Here is a 21,056-nt window from a genome sequence, read left to right as displayed (position 1 = left end):
TTTTCCACCATAATTTGCAAATAAATTCTTTAAAAATCAGACAATGTGATTTTCTGGATTTTTTCTTCTCATTCTGTCTCTCAAAGTTGAAGTGTACCTAGGATGAAAATTACAGGCCTCTCATCTTTTTAAGTGGGAGAACTTGCACAATTGGTGGCTGACTAAATACTTTTTTGCCCCACTGTAAATGAAAAACTGAATCAAGTTCAAGCATCAGTCAAACGGAAGTATCAACTGAAGTGAAGGTTCAGAACAAGAATTGTTCGAGTGAGCTGGTGATGTGTAACCATTGAAATCAGATAAACTCTTACTTAAACAATAAGAGATCAGTTGAACCGTCAGTTGACATGAACAGTACATGCTGTAAGCAAGCAGCTCAAATAGCAACTCTAAATGTGTTTAAAGCAGTGAACTGGTATGTGAAGAGTATTATGAAAGCAGATCAAATATTGACATGATAGCAGTTAACTGTCAACTGAAGAATAAGATTAAACTAGTTGGCTATCTCCGACTTTTACTTTTGTACTCTTTTATTTTTTATTTTTTGATTTCTTATTATTATTAAAATTATTTGTTTAATCTCTCAAAGTGTATCAATATCCCTTGTTGTGAAGCACTTCGAGATTTGTCTTGGCAGATGAGAAGCGCTATATAAATTAAATGTATTTATTTATTTATTTATTTAGTTGACGTGTTAGGGTACAAATATGTACAGTGTAAATTGAAGTGTAAGGTCTGAACCTCCCTTCACATAACTCCAAATGAATAGTGTACCATGCACATAGGTTCATTTGTGCTAGTGGCACATGTCGCATTCTACCAAAGTAGTACAGGGCATTAACATGAAACACTTGTGACTGACATGCACCTTAATCTGACTCTTTTCTCCAAACCACCTGCAGTTACATGTTTATTCAGTTATGCCTTTTGGGGGATTAGCACTGAATATACACGGACTGATTCTAAAAGCAACACTGGATATGGCATAACAATACCATTTGCAAGATTAATTTATTTTCTGTCAAAATATATTTGTATAGTCTTTTATTATTTTACATTGCCTGAAATGACTTTTGTCTTACAGGTCTGTAAGAACGGAAGTAAACATTTTTAATCCAGAGGAGAGACTGTGTAAATACTCGCTTTGAGAATAACAATGTGATGTCCAGACAGTGATGTCACTAGACACTGTTCACATTTGTTGGCGGCTCCATTTGGACAATAGACTCTGTATTGATTTAATCTCTTGTATCTCGTAATAGTATTCCAGAATACTATACTGTGATAAAACAAGATACAAGTCCAGCTTTCACTCTACCAGATTCACCAGACTGCATGCTTTAAAGTGCAACCACATATGATTTAAAGGGAAGAAACCAGTCCTTTTGAAACTGGCATTATGCACTAATGGTTGTCTTGCAGTAAGTTATTGAAAATGATCTGTCTGAACCATTATGTTCAACGATTGCAAAAACATCAGTGAAATTGGATGAGAAGAAATGTAGAAGAACCCTTGGGGAATTGGACCAGGAAAGTAAGTAGGCCTGACGCTGGTAAAGAAAGAATGCTGTAATGAGTTTGTAATGCTCCAAAGTCCACTGATGTACTTTCACTGTATATATTATATGAGCAGTAACATTATAGAGTGAATACTTGACTTTCATGTGATGGGCTGATGTCATATTATCACATATTTTCTATGAGTTAAAACATGAGTTTGTTATCACACAAGACTAAGAAAAGCCTCAAATAATCACAGGTGGAAATAGGGCATGTCTAAATTTGCTTGCTTAAACAATTACAATAAAAACAGTTTGACTAAAAAAAGAATGATGTTTTCATAAATGTATACATTGTATTATATTGTATTAGGTAAGTCTCAAAGTAAAGGGTTTAAACACACTTTTTGAGGATATTAAACTGGAAAGTGGACCAGGTATCACTAAAAATGATAAACTTAGTGAGTTGGAACCTCCCTGTGAGCATTACCATCTTCTCCTATCTTACCACTGTAATGGTGTCTTCACAGGTCTCACTAAAACATCTATTAGGAAGCTGCAGCTGATTCAGAACGCTGCTGCTCGAGTCCTCACTAACACTAAGAAAGTGGATCACATCACTCCTGTTCTGAAGTCTTTACACTGGCTTCCTGTGTGTCAAAGAATAGATTTCAAAATACTGCTGCTGGTTTATAAAGCACTGAATGGTTTAGGCCCAAAATACATTTCTGACCTCCTGCTAAATTATGAACCATCCAGATCTCTCAGGTCTTCAGGGACTGGTCAGCTTTCTGTCCCCAGAGTCAGAACTAAACATGGTAAAGCAGCGTTCAGTTATTATGCTCCAAATATCTGGAACAAACTCCCAGAAACCTGCAGGTCCGCTGCAACTCTGACTACTTTTAAATCCAGGCTGAAGACTTTTCTTTTTGACGCTGCTTTTAATTTTAATTTCAACTGAGCCGTTGTGTTCATCAGTAAAGTGAAACTTCTGTGTGAACTATTCATATCTTAAACTGCACTGTAACTTTTTATTCATGTACTTTTTATTTATGTATTTTTTCTTTTAATGTTTCTTTTATTATCTTTTACTGTTTTTAAATGCCTTTTTCTCAATGTCTTTCATTTTTGTAAAGCACCTTGAATTGCCTTGTGTTGAAAGGTGCTATATAAATAAACTTGCCTTGCCTTGCCACTGATAACGCCTCTGTTTCCAAAGAATACACTGATGCCTTCCACACTGCGACACTGAGCCAAGATCTGGTACAGGAAGTGATGTCAGTCTGTGTGCCAGTTAGGGACAAATCTGATATTCCCACAAAGCCATTTCCGAACATAAACAAACAGAACCTCCACCCTGTGTGTGTACACACATCCTCACAAGTCCTGTTCCCAGTACCCTTTAGCAAACAGAATCATTGTGCAGTGAAGATTACTTCACACATGACAACAATGTTAAAGTTCCCTATCAAAAAACAACAACAATGGAGCAGAGGAAGTCCACTATGAAACTTAATGCATTTTCAATAGAATTCTCCAATAATGCAAAGATATAATAAGTCCAATGTATTTTACAATGAAAACAGAGTAGCACAAAGGGGCCTCTTTGTTTCTATATATTTCCTCCCTTTACCTGAGATATACCAGTTCCCATATGAACAACAGGATTAAATAAATCCCCAAGTCTCCTTGCTTTTTACTGCAAGGCATGATTCCCATGGACCATGAACTATGCAAACCTGTTTAGGGAACGTAATATTCTGCCCGCTTTTGTTTTCCTAAGGGGCTTTGGACTAAAGAAGCACTAGATCTGCAGTGTTGACTCTAGCACAGCGCACTCACCCCTGAACCTTGAGCAACTACTACAGGAAGTGAGTAAAGCCATTCATAAGGGTAGTGTAGGTTCACTCCATGGGCCTGCCTATGAAGAGGATTTACCTCTTGAAGGCATAAGAGGAGGAAGCTGGAATGGGATGAAGGGAGGAGGATAGGGGCGAGCCCGAACTCCATTAGGGAAGTTGTAAACTCCCCCATCAAAGTGAGAAATATGAAGACACATATCCTGCAGACCTGTGTGGAACTTAGTATCTCCCAAACACTCTTTATTGGTCATCTAGTGTAAACTGGCATATAGCTGAATACACAGCTAAAGAGTTTCAATGGATTATATTTGATCTTTGTTGGAAGTCTGGTGAAAGGATATGCAGGAGAGGCTTTGTTAAGTTTGAAAGTATATTAGCAGGTGTTCAGACAATATATACATTCATGTGGATGTTAATACTTCAGCAACAGTTAGGAACAAAGACACTCATGTTGTGCCGATTATAGGCCATTAAGTTGAGGGTTTTATATGAAAAAGGACGTTAAATATGAATTCATTTAAAAATACTGCTTGATTTATCAATCAATTAGTCCGGTAATTGTTGCAAAGCCAGTTTTTTAGTGCTAGCACAGCATGTGCTTTGAGCTAAATGCTAACACAGGGTATATGCAGGAATCCTGAAGTCAAATTGTAAACCTTTTAAGACCTTTTTTAAGAACCTTTCCATACATTTTAAGACCTCATCGTCACTTTGAGTTTTAACCGGTTACATTGGCGCAACATTTACTATACAGTATTGGTTGTCCTTCCTCCTTATCTTCCAACCATTTGAACGCAGACTTGCATTTCCCCATAACGATGTTGTTTAACAACCGGCGTAAACGGACCTTCGCGTGCTATCAAGCAGTGAGCGTGCGATGTCCTGTTCAGATGACGTCAAACCCAACGGGATGCCATCAATAAACTACACAGAATCACACTACACACCTACGCCATGATTACATTCAGGCAGACTGTAGAACACAACCTCTTTGGACCATTTATATTGAAAACAAGTACAAATACTTTTTAATACTGTTTAATACTTTTTAATAGCCTTAATTTTCGCTAAATTGATTTATCAACTTTTAATAATTGTTAAGACCCACCCCGCATCATCAGCATGCTAACAATGATGATGCTAACATTCTGATGTGCAACAGTTAGGTTTACCATATTAACACACTCATAGTTTAGCATGTTAGCATACATGTTTCTGTTTCTGACAGCGAGACTGGTTATTATTCATCAGCCCTGACAGATGAAGTGGGCACCTGTTGGTAAACCATCACCGTGAGTTGACTTGAACAATTAAAGGCGCGAAGGAAGTGGGTACATTTATCTCTACCTCTAAATAAAGACATCAATCAGAGGGCTTTGAAGCAATGGATGACAAGGCTGATTCCCAGAGGAACACAAGCAGGAGCCACTGTGTAAAGTGAGACAGCTGAGCATGTGTGCCTAAAGACTTTACGGGCTGTGCTGCCACTGTATGTCTTTACTGATGGGTGCTGACATGTGCTGTCTGGACCGATAATATCAAAGAACAAAAAGGTTGTCAGCACCATCACGACACAAGAACTGGCTGTTCTAAAGAGTAGTAAATGTTTAAGACCAACTCAAAAGTATGTTAAAGCCGTTTGGAGTATACATTCTGAGCCAAGTAAAATGTGAAATATATTTATTTTGAAATTCCTTATGAGGTTGTACTCAAGATACATACAAACCATGAGTAAAACAAAAACAAGTGAAGGATTGGTTGGTAATGACAGAAAGAGTGTACAATCTAGCACCAACAATGTATAGTCATTATCTTTACATTGGTTGAACAGGAATGAGAAATGACTTTGTGTAGATACCTGCATCAGCCATCCATTCACATTGCAGTATTTAGCAGTGCTCATAGCACCAGCGTTTTGGGTTTTTTTAATGCTTTTTTTAGCCAGATCAGCAGCCTTCATTGGAGAGTGACAGTGTTGAAAGTGGGAGTCAGAGGGGATGACATGCGTAAATGGTTGCAGGACCTCATGGGTCCATTCCATGGGCACTGAACCCCAATACATGGGCCGCAAGCTCTACCAGGTTAGCTATACCGTATGGTTGCCCAGGTTAAAGGCTATTGTCCTATGTGTTACCGTCTTGTTAATGAGTAAAGGGACAACATTTCTGGAAATTGGTCAAGTATTGAGTGAGTACACCTCTGAAGGCAGCCGTGAAACTGGCTGCATGTTTACACCATTGTGTTCATCCACTACAGTCTCAGATTGTAATTATAAGTGCTTCATACAATTATGGAAACATTTTTTTTCTTTACCTTTAATTTGATCAATCGTGTTTGTTATTGTTCTAAGCAAGTCTTGCTCAAGAAGAAGTCTCATTCGGAAAACAAGAGGGTTATGCCTCCTCCACATTGTGAAAATCAGCTTAATATTAAGCCATGATCTTTAAGATAACAATAAGCTACACTTTCTTTACTCTAACAAAACAAACTCCTCCATTTTCAACCATTGCATTCCAGCAACAAGTCACCTCTAACATGATTTCTTTTTGAGCGACGCTTAGTTAGACACGACAACAAACAGCCAGGATCAAGCGAAAGGTAAAGAAAAACATTGAATTTCTCTGGGGTCCTGTCCATAATGATGCCCAACACTTGTAATAACAATCCGAGCCTGTCAGCAGCAAAAACAAGCACTTTCAGTGGACGTACATTTACGTCACACAATTGCCCGGAAGGATCACATTGCAGCCCATTTGCAGCACTCTCGCTCAGTACTGAACCAATTTGAAAAATGTTTTTCCCCATTAGTCACATGGACACAAAAACATGGGAAAATAGGGTCCAGTTTGAAAAATACCAATGTTACCCTTTAAACGGGGCAATGGTGAGAAATGTTTGTCCTGCTGCTCCAAGGGCATTTCACTCATCAATCATGTCTGCAAAAGCCAGCAGCATGGTGGGGGTTCGGGGGCCCCTGCTTCATCTGCATTCACAAAGATTCAAACCCAGCAAGGAGGTGGGCCCCTCAGTTCTTGGGTTGTCCTATCAGCCTCATTCCATTTGTGTGGTATTATCTGCCTTGTGCGTACAGTTGCAATAGAGTGGTGAAGAAATGAGTCCTTAACACGGAATGAGTTAGCATTTTAGCTCTTCTGGGTTTCCCCGTGACGTAGAGATTTTGATTAGATTACTTAAATTAGGTCTGTGGTTAATACTAGCTTACGAGATATCATAAATGTCCAATGGAAAAATCTCATTGCTGTTTGTCGAAGGAGCGCTTGCGAAGCAAACTTCCAGGTCAGCCCACAAAAATATGTATTTTTCTAATACAAACTATACTTTATATAATTCACCAGCACTGATGGAAAGTAACTATTTCAGACAGGCTATGGTAAAAGTTAGTTGAAAGTCTAAAAGATGCTCTTTTGGGGAATTCGACAGAACGTAAATGGACTGCATTTATATAGCGCTTTCGTCTTTGTGACAACTTAAAGCACTTTTACAACTCAACTCAGCATTCTCCCATTCATAAAGAGGCACAGGCTTTTATATAACGTGCCACCTGCTCGCACACTACAGGCTCTGCTCTCAGGAGCAATTTTGGATTTAGTATTTTGCCCAAGGATACTTTGACATGTTGACCAAAGGGGCCAGGGATCCAACCACTGACTTTCCGATATGTGGACAAGCACTCTTCTTCCTGAGCAACAGCCACCACCATAACAATCTTTGTAAACAAGTTGTAGAGCATACTCTACTACAGTGTAAATCATAATGGACTTACATTTGCAATACTTGCACATTTCATCCATGTCATGTCTCAACCAGATTTTCAGGATCAGAATGATATTGTTTCTTAATACCAAAATCAAACTGGGCCATGTTTAGCCATATCTGTTCATTTATTTAGCATCCAAATTGGCATACATACTGTAAACACACACATCCTTCCATACCCACTGATTTGTTATGGGCATGTTAAAAGGATTTTGTAAATCAAAAAAATAGATGTTTTCTCAACATCAATCAATAAGCGGCCCATAAAGATGTCCTTTTTGCGATCCTGTGATATTTTACAAAAACATCATCACTCAGATGTGATAATGGGGGGTTTTGAGAAGCAGCGGGTCGCCATCAACAGAAAGCAAAGAGTGAAACAATGCTGGGCCATTGTGCCAGTGTGTGAGCCCAGTGGGAAGGAGCCAGAGAGGTGAGAAAGGGCAAGGCAGACAGCGTTTTCACACAAGCTGGAAGGACATTCCTCCGGGGTTCTTCATCTTCAGGAAAGGGAGGGCAAGAGAGAAGAATGACTTGTCAAATGCCGTGCCGCCTCGTGTTTTAACACGTACAAAGGACGCTTTGGAAGGCCTCTTTAATGGACAGTTAACTAACGGAAAGTGTGATGAATAATAGCACTATTATAACAGACAATAAATAAGCAATGAATATAAGTTGTTAAGAAAAAAACTAAGATAGCAGATGATATCTAGGATGTTGAGGGGAATGCTTAAAATGCACATAGATGTCCTACAAAAATGGTCACCTATATAAGTGCAGATGCTTTAAGTAATTACAGTGGCAGGATTTCAGCTACCATAACAGCCTGTTAAATGACCTTTAGAGGCTAAACCACTGTAGCTAATGGTTACTTTATTACCTCTGCCTTTATTAGAAGTTACATTTTGAAAAACAAGTGGAAAAAGAAAGCATTTCAAAGAGTGTGTGTGGGTGAGTTTGAATGTGTGTATGTGATATAACTCAAGTATCTGTTATTCAGGGAAGAGTAAAGGGCCTGCTGTCATTTCTTGGACAAACAGTCCTGGTTTCCTAAGAGCTATTCCAAAATGGGGACATGGTCTTTCAGCAAGACTCATCTGGTGGAAAAGGAGTGAGGAAGGTGAGGCCCCAGGAGGGGTTGGTCTGATGAAAGACACCACCTGGAAGCCTTCAGCTACATCCCATATTAGGACTTATTTTGCAGTCAGTCATCCACTCAAATGTTTGCACCTTTGCAACAAAATTAGGCAAGTAGTAATGGATGTAAAATAAAAACTACACATCTAAAAATACTACACGATATAGCACAACTTCAATTTGGTGTTGCTGCTTCTGAAAGTTATCGGATTAGGAGGAGTCCCATTTTGTACAATTACTCTCTCTTTTTTCAATGAAGTCACACACATTGCATAACTCTTTTACACTAACTCTCCCCAGCTTCGGTGGCATTTGTTTCCTCCTAGTGCTGCGAAACACAATGGAAAACGCACGATCACTCCAGCTGTCTCCCATTACTGGCTTTGACCAAAATTATTTACACGCCTGCTTACTGGAACTATGGAGAGAGAGAGAGAGAGAGAGAGAGAGGGATTCGGTTCACTCCCGCAGATTTGCGTAAGCGCCCTCGTAACGGGAGGCTGACAAGATATGATAAAGCAGGACGAAGATACGAGTCTATTAGTAAAGACCTGTCAGCTGCAGCTCATTCAGGTGATCTTCCTCCTGTGAGTGTTTGCATGAGTAATTATATCAAAGTAAATATTCCACGATTTAATTAAGACACTGCTGTTAATTAAACTGAGTAATACAAGGGTGACCTTTATTTAACAGGCAAGAGATATAAACAAGGCCAGCATGGACGTCTCCTCCTTGACAGCACTGTTAAGATAAAGGCCTCATCATAGGGGGAGAGCAGACCTGTAATTAGACACACAGGACTCCCGTTGCTATGTAAACATCCCAACCACTCTGCCTGGCAGCACACTGCCTCTGTGCCGTGCTGCTCCAGCTCCTCGCATGAATCACAGGGCAACATCTGGTTTAGCACGCTGGAAGGGACTTTGTCGGTTTGGCACGCTGTACGTGTGTGGAGTGTGTCGATTTGGACCAGACGACCCACGCCTGCCTCTCTCTTCCCCCTGGCTACCCCTCCTCTCAGATTACAGCGGTTGCACAATGCTTTTTGGCAGTCCCACTATTGCTGGCCCTATAAAGCATTGTGCATATAAAGACGAACATTTTGCTCAACTGTGGGTGGAAAAAACATTAAAAACCACTTTTGGCAGCACAGTGACTCCAGTCTGCCAAGAGTATACAACAAATCCAACAGAAAGAAAGTTGTTTACTCTAGTGTTTAAAAGTCATACGTATAGGCCGTGAATGTGAGCACAATTCCCTTTTCCACTCATTGTTTGATTTAACAATCCCAAAAGATTATCTGGTTCCACAATGAGTAGCTGAGGACAGATACGCACTAATAGCTCCATCATTCATCAAGCCGCCCCATAGGTAGAATCAGGAAAGGCTATAGGAGGAGGAGAATGTACTACTTCAATCAATGGCGTGTTTTTCAGTGAGTCACCAGCCCGGCGTTGTGCCTCCAGTAAAACCAGCATCCTGCCGGAGCTGTTTCTGGCAAGTGCCTCAAATTAATATCTGGCATGGCTCCTAGAAAACTTGATTTTACAGCGAAACCCAAAACTCAGCCCAAATGTCCACAATATATCCTTCACAAAATAACCGTTTGGGCAAGCTGAGGAGAGGCGACCACAAAATGGTAGTGAGGATATGAAAGAAAAAGTTATAAACAGCTAAAGAATTGAGCGCAGCAGCAGAACAGAGACTTGAAATATGGACATCAAGGTGCTCTCAGTCTGAGTTTTAAGAGTTATGGGAGGCATGGATCCTGGATAGCATTACGCTGAGAGAAGACTCCTTGCAGACTAATCTAAACATTACGTAAGAGAGCTCTCCTCACAAGTTTAGAGGGCAGATGTTACTGTTTACACAGATGCAGCGAGATGATAGAAAAAGACAGAAAAAGAGAGATAGAGGTGAAGATGGGCTGAAGAGGTGGTGTGAAAAAAAGATGACAAAATTGATAAGCTTACCACTGAAAGTGAAAGTTCATTCAGCCAAATAGAGGTGGAAGATTGTTGTTTTATCTTGAAAATGCTATTGATTGACTGCCTTTACCTGCTCAAAAATCAGTTTGATAAACCCAAGTGCATCTGAAGATTTGTCCATTGTTCACAAAGTACAATCGCTGCCAGGGCACTTTGGGGGAAAGGGCATTTGGTTTTCTCACTGTAAATATCTGTCCCTAGTGACGCAGTTAAACAATGCGTTGTGCCGCATGAGGAAGAATTTAGAGGAAAACTTTGTACGTGACTTCATTGTGTTTGAGATCCTGGCATTGTGGTAGAAATGATGTTTGCTTTACCCACAGAACATACTGACTACACTGCTATTGTATGAGTAGAAGTCCACTCTCTGGAGTGCGGTTCAAACCTCCAGGGAATAGGGAAGAACTTTTGAAATAATGACCTTTGGCGTCAATCAGACTGTAAGAATGAAAAACTGGATCACTTTTTTGGAGCGCTGGCTATGTGGCATGCCTGCTCCCGGGTAATCATCCCTGTGCTACCGCGGAAAAGCAACTTGGGGATCCAGATTTAAGCTGGAGTGAGTTATAGTCCAATGGCAAACATTGTGAAAGCAGACCCTGTAAACATGACAACTCATAATCAAAAAAATGGAAAAGAGACATGTACACTGGATTCTCAATGTGGTTCGTGCAAGATTGTTGCCAACTTGAGCATTGTTTTTAATCGTACTGTGGCGCTGAGCATCAGGCTTAGATCAGTGAATTGAATATTTTGTTCAAACGATGAAACCGCTGCTAGATATTGAAGCCAATGTGGACAACAGTAACAATTCCTCTAGTTAATAGCCTACCCCTCCCACTTCCAGCTAGTACATAAATGACCACAACCAAACTTCTCCCGAGAAACATATTTATTTCTGCACGAGAATCCTTTTTAAAAAGTAACTTTTAATTTCCCTTTCCCATGTAATATGTATGTTGCTTAACAAGGGCAATGCAAAAGTGGCTACCTGGAAGTGGCCTCTCTGAAATCTGATTGGTCAGTCTAATGCCCCGGCCACAAGGACGAAAACGGCCGTTTGCGTTACTGTTTAGTGTCATATAGACCATTCGGCCACACGAGGACGACCGAATACGACACTAAATGACTGAGGAAACGATAACGGGTCCCAAGGTGGATAGAACGGCATACGCAACGCTCTGGGGGGTCAAACGGCTCCGTGTGTGCGCCCTATAAGAACATGTTCTGATAGTGATTGCGCAATAGCAATAGCCCCGCCTCTCCCCACCTCTTCTGCTCACCTCCGCTTACCCCGCGCCATTGCTGATGTGTTTCGCCACCAACAACAACAACAACAATGGCGGATCGCAGAGTTGCTATCGTGCTCCGGACGCTACTGACCATGCTACAGTTCTTTGTGCAACATCTACAGCAGACTTACACATCCGGGGGGGATTCTTACTCGCTGCTTTTGTGGATATGTACTGCAGCTTCAGCGATCATTTTCTGATAATGATGAGGCAATAGCCCCGCCTCTCCCCACCTCTGCTGCTCACCCCCGCGTCAAAGTAAACTGCACACTGAATTCAGATTATTTATCTTTCTCTCGATATGGACATAAACGCGAGTGAAGTCTAATCTGACAGGACGGAGACACCTCTCAAACTACCTAAACTAGTTATAAATATGTTTATTTTTACTGTCGGCCGGGTCACTCATTACTGGATCAGCTGCTGCATGAGACAGACACTGACGCTGTCCAAAGAGAGGGTGGAAAAAGAGAGGCTCCGTGTATTTTATTATTATAATATATAGAGTCGTTATTCATTTGTTTTAAAGCTCAATAAATAACAAAGAAGACCTTTGACCGGCACTTTTATAATTTTGTCGGAAGATTTAAACTTTAATACACGTTGACTGGCGAAAAACTCTGCCCGGTTCCCTCGGCCCCCACCGCGGAGAATAAACAGAAGGGCAACCATGACAACCATGCTTCTTCGCTGCTTTTGTGGAGGAAGTTACAGCGCCACGTACAGGCTCCTGCATATGTACTGCAGCTTCTCCAGCGGTTGGAGCTAAACGGAGCGGTCTCGTGTGGGCAGACACTATCCGGATAGCTGTCCGTGTGGACGGAAGCTTGTTTGCGATTGCGTTTGCGTTAATCCTATGCGTTTAGCCGTTTTCGTCCTCGTGTGGCCGGGGTCTAAGTGTACATCATTTGTAGTTGACCAATACAATGAATTTGTCTGAAATCTTGCATTCTATTTTATAAATAGTATAATATGTCAAATAAATAGTCTGTGATATATTTGTTTTTGGGTTTTTTTGACATGGTGATGTTTGTTGATAAGTCATACGACTAAAAGAGGGATTGGCATGAAATGTGATAGACGTTAATATTGAAGGTCAAAAGAAGCTACTGTATTTCTCAATAATTAGACAAAGTTATGGTATGAGTTGTGGCAGTAAGTGCAGTATCACCATCCAGTGCCTAACATGAATTGACATATGACACACCGATAATGCACATGCATTTTAAGTATTCGCTCTTGTAGCAGTTCACTTATATATTTTCTCTGGCTCTGTCTGTTGGTTTGATTAACGGCTGTAAATTACTCAGTATTTGGCATTATCTAATCCTCATTCCAAACACTTTGACAGATACATGTAGAGCTGCTGAGTGTTTGTATTCTGAGATTGAACTTGGCAGCACTTTCTTAAATGTAAATCCCCCTTACTCACGACTCTGACAAGCGCTGTCTAGAAAGGCATTCTGGGAGAGATAGTGGAAAATCCCATATGGACAAAGTTGCGGTTGTCTGACAAGACAGCACTGCAAGACTCTGTGCTACGTATTCAATATATATTGTTGCTGATAGCAGAGTTGCATAGTGGAAATTAAAAACACATTCAGTCATGTCATTAATTATCTTTTAGATAGCTCTAGGCTTCACTTCCTGAAATACAACACAACAAACTCCTCGCACTGCTCTCTCTAACGGTACGTCCACACGGTTCCGTTGCGTGCTTCAACGGAGACGCTTCCCATTCACTTTGATTGGGGTAACGTCACGCTTTGCCGAACTGCATTGTGGTTCCGTCGCATCGCTTTGCCTCTGTTGCTCGTGCTGAAAGTTGAGAAAAGTTCAACTTTTCAAGCGTCGACGGAAGCGCCAGCCAATCAGATCATATGCCAGTACCAGCGCTAGCCAATCAAATCATATGCCAGTACCAGCGCTAGCCAATCAAACACGCTCTTTGTGTGTCCGGGGCGGGAGATTAATGTGATTGGTTGTTGGTCGCGCACCAGACACGCCCACCGGCAAGCTTCAACGCGACGGAACTGCATGGACGTACCGTAAGTCTCACTATAGGCGCGTTCACACCGCAGTACTTTTCCCACTTTAGTTCCGATATAGTTCCGAAATGTTGCGTTCACACCAAAAAGAGCCGGAACTCAAATTAGTTCATGAGAACCTTTTCACCCCCTTTTCCGTCCCTGCTAGAGAGCAGGGACTTTCGTGGGAGAAAAAGGTTCCTATGTCTGATTGGCTGGGCGGATTGCAAACCACGCCCCGTAAAACTCCCAAAAAGTTTTGTGAAGCCGCCATTTTATTATCCTCGCATTAGCATTATTAGCATTAGCATTAGCCCAGCGCAGAAACGCAGAGAGACTAACTCATGGCAACACAAAATAAAACATGGGAGCGGTGGAGATGAGGAGGTGTCGGCGTTCTGGCGATTTACTCGGAAGGCTTCAGTAGAAGCTGCTGGGAGTCCCAGCAGCTTCTACTGAAGCCTTCCCCAACTCCGGGGACTTCCGGCCGGGGACTTCGGGTGGCAGTATAAGCTGTGAAGTGGTTTGCGGCCTGCCAGTAAACCCAAAGCAGAAGAAGAACAAGTGACGTCAGCGGCTTCATTTGCCTAATCCTCCCCCAGGGAACTTATTCCAGTGTGAACGCGATCTGTACTTAGTTCATGAGAACTCTTTAGTTCTCATGAACTAAAGAGTTCTCATGAACCTTTGTGGGAAAAGTACTGCGGTGTGAATGCGCCTTTTGTCTTCACTGTTGTCTTTCATAAATAATGGGAATAGTGGGAATAATAAAGGATTTCTGAAGGATTTCTGATTCTGATTGGTAACAAGTCACTTGTTGCAATGTTTCAGAAGATGTTCAAATAATGGGGGAAGGGAAAACAGTTATCTACGATAACATTTCAAACTGTTTAATGACTGCCGGCTGCAGTACTCTAGCTCAATTTAGGATCAATTTAAAAGAAAGTTCCAATTAGTCACTTAATAATATCTCTCTAATGAAAAGCACTAACTACCCATAAAATGATGTAAGCAAACTAAAGTGTAATCTAATGTTGTCATTATATATGATAACTCTATTTGTTTCACATGTAGCTTAGCAATGAGAGGATCTTACCTGCAGATGCCAAGCAGCATATTGCCAGAAGTAACAAGGGAATGGGGAATCTCCTAGCCATCCTGGCGTTTCCAGTATGAGGAAGGTGGGCAAACAGGCCTTTTCTCCTGCTCCTCACAAGGATGTTCCTCTCTATGAAGCAGTCTGCAGAAAGTCAACTCCAAGCACCGACTGCAAAGTGAACATAAGTAGAGAAAGTCAACCAGAAGAAGAAGCAGGTTGCATTGAGCATGGACAAACAGCAGGGAACTGGGCTCTGGTTAATATACACCCTGTGGGAGTGATGAGATGAGACAAGAGAAGCAGCAGTTTAGAGGCCAGCGGATTAATCCAGGAGGGTTAATTGGGGCTCATGCATGCTTCAAAGGGCCGTGCTGCACACACCTTTCCGTGCCAGTGTATGAAAAGTGTGGCTGACCGGCTTGCTGGGAGTGAAACACTTTGGGACATGCCACAGGTTATTAACACTCTTTAATTGAGAGGGCCAGGAAACACTGATGCTCCAGAGGGGTCTTAAGTAAGCAGATTAGTACTTACCATGCTAATCAGCATGACCTCGCCTAAAGCTTTAACTTTAGTAATGTGACCCCAAACATTGACTAACAGGACGCAGCAATACGTCCATGTACTGTTAAACACTGAGGATGTCCAACACTTTTTACACAATCAACAGAGTTCCTCTTAACCAACTAACCTAACTAATAAAAAGGTAAAATAAGTTAAACATTGTCATGTTACTTTATGAAATGAAGTCAAACTGAAACGAAAGTATTAGTATATTAGTATATACTTCTTGTTCCTGGGATTGTTGGCAGTCAGGTCATTAAACCTCAGCCCAACTGGAACCATGTAAGAGTGGGACTGCTGATAGCCTCCCTCCTTTATAGTGGGATAAACACATGATAGGTAACTTACAGTGGGAACCAGTTGAGCTATGATATCTAGCTATCCAAATGGACACTTGCTAGCCCAGCTTGCTAGCTTTCCCTTTTTAAGGAAATACAACTGAGCCACACGATGGGTCCTCCCTCATGTTGAATATTGTGAAAGGAAAGGCGGCTGAAAAAGGCTAACCAAAGCTATGAGAGCTTTTTCATAAAGGCGGAAACATATCTATTGACATGGTCCTGGACTCTCATATTTACTCTCCCGTTTGTTAGCGGTCCCTACTGAGGGATATCCATTTTTGATTTATTTTTGACGTATTTTTTCTTAATAATATAAGCTGACACGCTGTTGGATTTATCTATGTGTGGTCATTGTTTTTGCATTTATTGTTACGTTTTTGAATGTGGGTTTGTAAGTGTTATTATGTGTGTGATAAAAATAAGATATCATTAAAAACAAACAAAGCGAGATTTGAAGGATATATAAGCCGATCACAGTATCTAGTTGAAGCCCACCACGTAGACAGTAAACTGTTTAAACTGTATATCTCCGAGCAACACGCCCACCAGATGTCAGTCAGCCGCTGCCGTGGGAAAAACCCACCCAGAGGTTGACGCCTTGATACAGGTTCCACAAATAAGTCTTGACAAAAGTTGCATTATTATCTATTTGCCAAAAGAAAAACTTGATGTTACTGAAGTAAAAGATGTTACTGTAAAAGAGAGGCAGGAGGATTTTAAAAGCAGGTTAATTATCTGTAATAATTATTAAAAAATAAATGAAAATATTTTAAGTGAAGCACCTTAAAACAACATAATATTCATTTAGTTGTTGTGGCTTTGCCTACAAAAGAGAGATGTTATAGTAAATAGACAAATCATCATTGCCATTGCATCAGAACAGGGAGGATCATCTAGGCTAGGTTTTCATCATTTCTGAAAGCAGTGCATTCTGACCTTTAAATAAACAGTCGATGATTCTGACTAACACAAGTGCAGGCCCATGATATCTGGAATAATGCAATTATTATTATTTTTTTTTATCTTGAATCGAGCCTCAAAAGGGAATTTTAAAAATAATAACTTTATACAAATGTATTCTGGAGAAACATTTGAACCAATATGTTTTTATTTCTAGGTTGCGTAACATGTTTGAAGTGGTCCACTGAAAAAGTTTTACACAAACTACTTCTCTGAGTGATATCTGATTCTTAAAACAACAAAACTGTAACTTGAGTTGAATTTTAAACTCATGTGGTTAAGGTGCTGTGACAGGAATTGCACTCGGCCTCAGTATAAGCAGAGTGGTAAAAACAGATGTGTGCTCCTATCTGCCTCGTGGTGAACCGTACAGGGTGTGTGGGGAGGTGGTGCATAAAGTCCTAAGGTGCATCGCTCTGCAGTGCAAGCAGCTTGCACTGGACAAAGGGCCTTTCACTGTGCGGCGATCCAAGGCCTGGGAAGTAACTTTGGAAGATCATGACAAATATTACACTTTCAGCTAGTCAAGGAGAGCCAGTGCCCTCTGTTTGATGTATGCCTCTCTGTGACCTTCCTCTCCTCAATGACTAAACGAAGGTAAACTGTGTTGCAATGCCTTCGGTGAGTCAGACCAGATCAAAGGAAAGGAGCACTCAAGACGGAAGGAAGCTTAATCTGTTGGTTAAGGTTGGGATTAAAGATAGAAAGTGTTCTTAGTATGTTTTGAAATGAATCTATCACAATTTTAACAAGCGTGTAATGTAAATGAAGGGTAATCTGTTTTGGGTTGAGAGTAGGGGTTTTACTCATGCCTCGGTGCTGGTTGTGTTGCAGCAACAACTTTAAATCACCTCATGTGACTTCTCTTCAACCCTGACCGTCTAAGCCGAGCAACTATTTCACCCAAAGAAGATCTGGAAAGTACATCAGTACACAGACTCCAGACTGAGCGTACTGCAGTGCACATTACCGAAACCAAGGTACATACTTGTGGCCACTTCAATGTTAAAGGTCCTGGCTTACATCTGTGTCATCACGTATGCATACGCTGAAGTTAAGTGTTGTTATGTCCAGAGGGAAGATACTATGTTCCCCTAATCACAAAGCCATGAGAGAGAGCTGCACACGAAAGGCTGAGCCAGTGTGTGTGGGACAAACTGCATGTTGAGGTACAGGAGTAAGACGTTAAGAATGACTCATCCAACACCAGCATGTGTCATAAGTCATATGTTCATGACCTGCTGAATGAACCTCGTATTAGCTCTTCTCTTCTTTCAGTGCAAGTGTAACTACTGGCTAAGGACTAACACACCATCAAACCTCCCACTTCTCCTTCTATCACAAAAGCACCGCTCTGACTGACTGATTACAAGTGTTATCACACCCTTATTTCTAACAGTGCTCTCTGTCCCTGCACGCTACAGCGCAGAGAAACACCCTGACACCTGTGCATGATGTGCATGATGTGCACCTTTGACAACGGCGTTAGCATCCAAACAGATCCTTGACACATATGTTATACTAAGGCAGGGTATATGCAGGAATCCTGAAGTCAAATGTAAAACCTTTGAAGACCTTTTTTAAGACCCTTTCCATACATTTTAAGACCTCATCGCCACTTGGAGTTTTAACCGGTTACCTTGGTGACACACTTCACCTCACATTGACTACAGTATTGATTGTCCTTCCTCCTTATCTTCCAACCATTTGGACGCAGACTTGCATTTCCCCATAACGATGTTGCTTAACAACCGGCGTAAACGGACCTCCGCGCTATCAAGCAGTGAGCGTGCGATGTCCTGTTCAGATGACGTCAAACCCAACGGGATGCCATCAATAAACTACACAGAATCACACTACACACCTACGCAATGATTACATTCAGGCAGACTGTAGAACACAACCTCTTTGGACACTTTATATACTAATTGAAAACAAGCTACAAAATGTAACACCTTGGGAAATGCCCTTTAATACTTTTTAATAGCCTTCATTTTCGCTAAATTGATTGATCAACTTTTAATACTTGTTAAGACCCCGGGACCCCCTGTAAGGGCTGCAATGAATGCATGTTTTCATTATCAATTATGTTCTAGCTCCAAAACATTTCAGAAAGAGTGCAAGGTGAAGCATTTAAATGTGAAACAAAACAGAAGCAATGAAATATTTGAGAGGCATTTTCTGACTTTGTTGCATGAGAAATAATCTAAATGATTAATCAAGTATCAAATAGACATTTTTCTGTCAATCGGCGAATCTAACTACACAAATCACTGCAGCTCTAATTTTAACATAATAAGTCCAGTTACTTTGCAGTAGTCATAATACTTTATGCATGTCACTTTGAAGTTTTTTGTTTTGATATCCAATGTCCTGAAATAGACCTCAAAGGATAAGTAATTGACTTAAAATGAACATAAAAAAAAGGTTCAGGTTTCATGAAATAGTTTGTAGTGAAGAAGACTAACATGCTTGTTCTGGTTCTCAAATGAAAGGGTTTTCTGATTGAGCTCATGCACCTCAGGGTGATTTAAGCTTAGACTATGTTTCCAGTTATCGATACATGATGTACTATTTAGTAATGATTTTGTACCTGTGTCCATCTGTTTACGATGTTTGTCCTATGTTTAATGTCTGAAAGAAAACGTCCCACCTTGCAGTAATATAGTAAAACATTCATTAGTTTTTGTTTTGTTGGATATTTGAATAATGTTGGATTTCAGACTCTAGGTAGTACACATTTGCAAATGAAAAACATAATCTTGGGCTTTTGCTTTCTTTTTGTTCAGTCCAAAAATGCATAAAGTAAGTTGAATGCATTATTTTGGTTATGAAGATTTCAAATGTTTTTCCTAAAATATCCATTGACAGATTTGAAAACACATTCAATAAACAGCATCAATTAATTAAGGTTAGTGTCAATCCCTTAGTGCAACACATCAGTTAACATTGTTGAGAAGCCAAGTGATCATTTATTAAAATAATCTGTTTCTCCAGGGTCCAAATAATAACAGTATTGTTGGTTAAAAAAAACAGTGCAAATCACGTTCACCCTTAATTATAGGCAGTTTTCAATGTCATTTGCAAAAATGAGATTCCTGTTGACTCGTCCTGCTTTCAACCCAGATCTTACACGGTTCCCCTGTCATAAGAGCATGCTGTTCTCTATCTGCAGCAGGGAACACCTCTCAAAGCACTGGAGTATCACTCTGTTTACCTCCGTTTTATGTTAATTTCCTGTTTTCTAATAAAACATGACCAAAACAGCATATCATTGGATATCAACATTAGCTAATAGCCTGTAGCTTGTAGAGGAGCAGCGAGAAGGAGAACGCAGCATTCAAGAGACAGATGTTCAGCTGGATTTATGGGCGGTTAGGTAAACACAGCTAACTGGAAAAACATATTTTTACAATACATCTTATTTACAGACACGGTGTACAATGACAGTCTTTTAATAAACCACACTACTCCAAAAACAAGCACAAATCTTGAACGTGTTGAGAACGTACCATGCACAGTCTCCAGAAAATGCCCAAACTTGCTGGAAGTGAAGTCGCTCGCGGGATGCGGATATTAAACGTCTTCTCTCGGCTGGACATTTACACCATCCCGTTGTTTTTGGTGGAAACGCGAGCGGTCAAAACTTACGTGATATTGTTCTAGCAAAGTGTGGATAAACAGCCCCTCTCGCTCAAAGTTGTAACAGTTCACTACTATCTATCTGCCTTTTACTGGGGGCTTCATCTGGGGGCGGGGCCTAGAGGGAGGAGGCTGAGCTGTGCGCGAGACGGGCTGTTGCTGCACACCTTCCTCGCGAGCCCCTGCACGAGCGTCAGGAGGTCCCGCAGACAGCATTCAAAGTCAAACAACTTTATCACAGACTCAGATAAAAGACGAGACATTACTTAAAATAAAGTTAAATATATATAAACTTACCAAAGCACTTTCCGTTACTTTTGGATTACCTTAATATCAAAAGCAACGCCAATAAATAAGCCGACAAGACAAAATAAATCAAAATGTCAACCAAAAAGAGTGAAAATCCTAAAGCAAATTAATTCAGTCGTTGTACAGATTATAACCTTAAGTGTTGGTCTACAAAACAATATAGCTCACAAAGTAGAATTTAAATCTGCCCCTTTTACAAGAAATATGGTATGCTCTTACCAGGGGTTAAATTGGGATTTGATATGTGGGGGGGCTCTGTGTGGAGGTGGGAGAGGGGGGCGGAGGTCGAGGATCTCATTATTTGACCTTTAGGGACACTGTGGCCCTAAAGCAACTGCTCCATTATCTGTATCAAATGCACACATTGATGCCACCAAATGTCACAATAAAAATAGAAAGTATTGCAAATAAAAATGTACATCTTAAATTATTAATATATACACAAAAAAAGGGTTTACAAATATCCAACCTTCAAATTGCTTTTTTAAATCAACACTGCTCTGCACACTTGCTAAAGAACATTTGTGTGGAAATCTCAATTCATTTGTAGGGCTGCGTG

At 40.6% G+C, this 21,056-nt stretch overlaps 1 protein-coding gene across 1 annotated transcript in view; it reads right to left on the bottom strand.

Annotated features, from left to right (window-relative positions):
• The window catches only part of tgfbr3 (transforming growth factor, beta receptor III), an 84,814-nt gene extending 64,521 nt beyond the window's left edge, over positions 1–20,293 (bottom strand). Inside the window, exons 1-2 of the mRNA XM_034235640.1 lie at positions 20,059–20,293; positions 14,679–14,849 (exon numbers count right to left, since the gene is read on the bottom strand). Coding sequence (XP_034091531.1) covers positions 14,679–14,739 — 61 coding nt within the window. The 5' untranslated portion in view covers positions 14,740–14,849; positions 20,059–20,293. The remainder of the gene's footprint in view (positions 1–14,678; positions 14,850–20,058) is intronic.
• Positions 20,294–21,056: the final 763 nt, after the last annotated feature.

Source organism: Gymnodraco acuticeps, unplaced genomic scaffold (genome assembly GCF_902827175.1).
Source record: "Gymnodraco acuticeps unplaced genomic scaffold, fGymAcu1.1, whole genome shotgun sequence".
NCBI classification, from domain to species: domain Eukaryota; kingdom Metazoa; phylum Chordata; class Actinopteri; order Perciformes; family Bathydraconidae; genus Gymnodraco; species Gymnodraco acuticeps.
The sequence above is the reverse complement of the archived record's forward strand: the minus strand, read 5'-3'. Positions and strand labels throughout refer to the sequence as shown.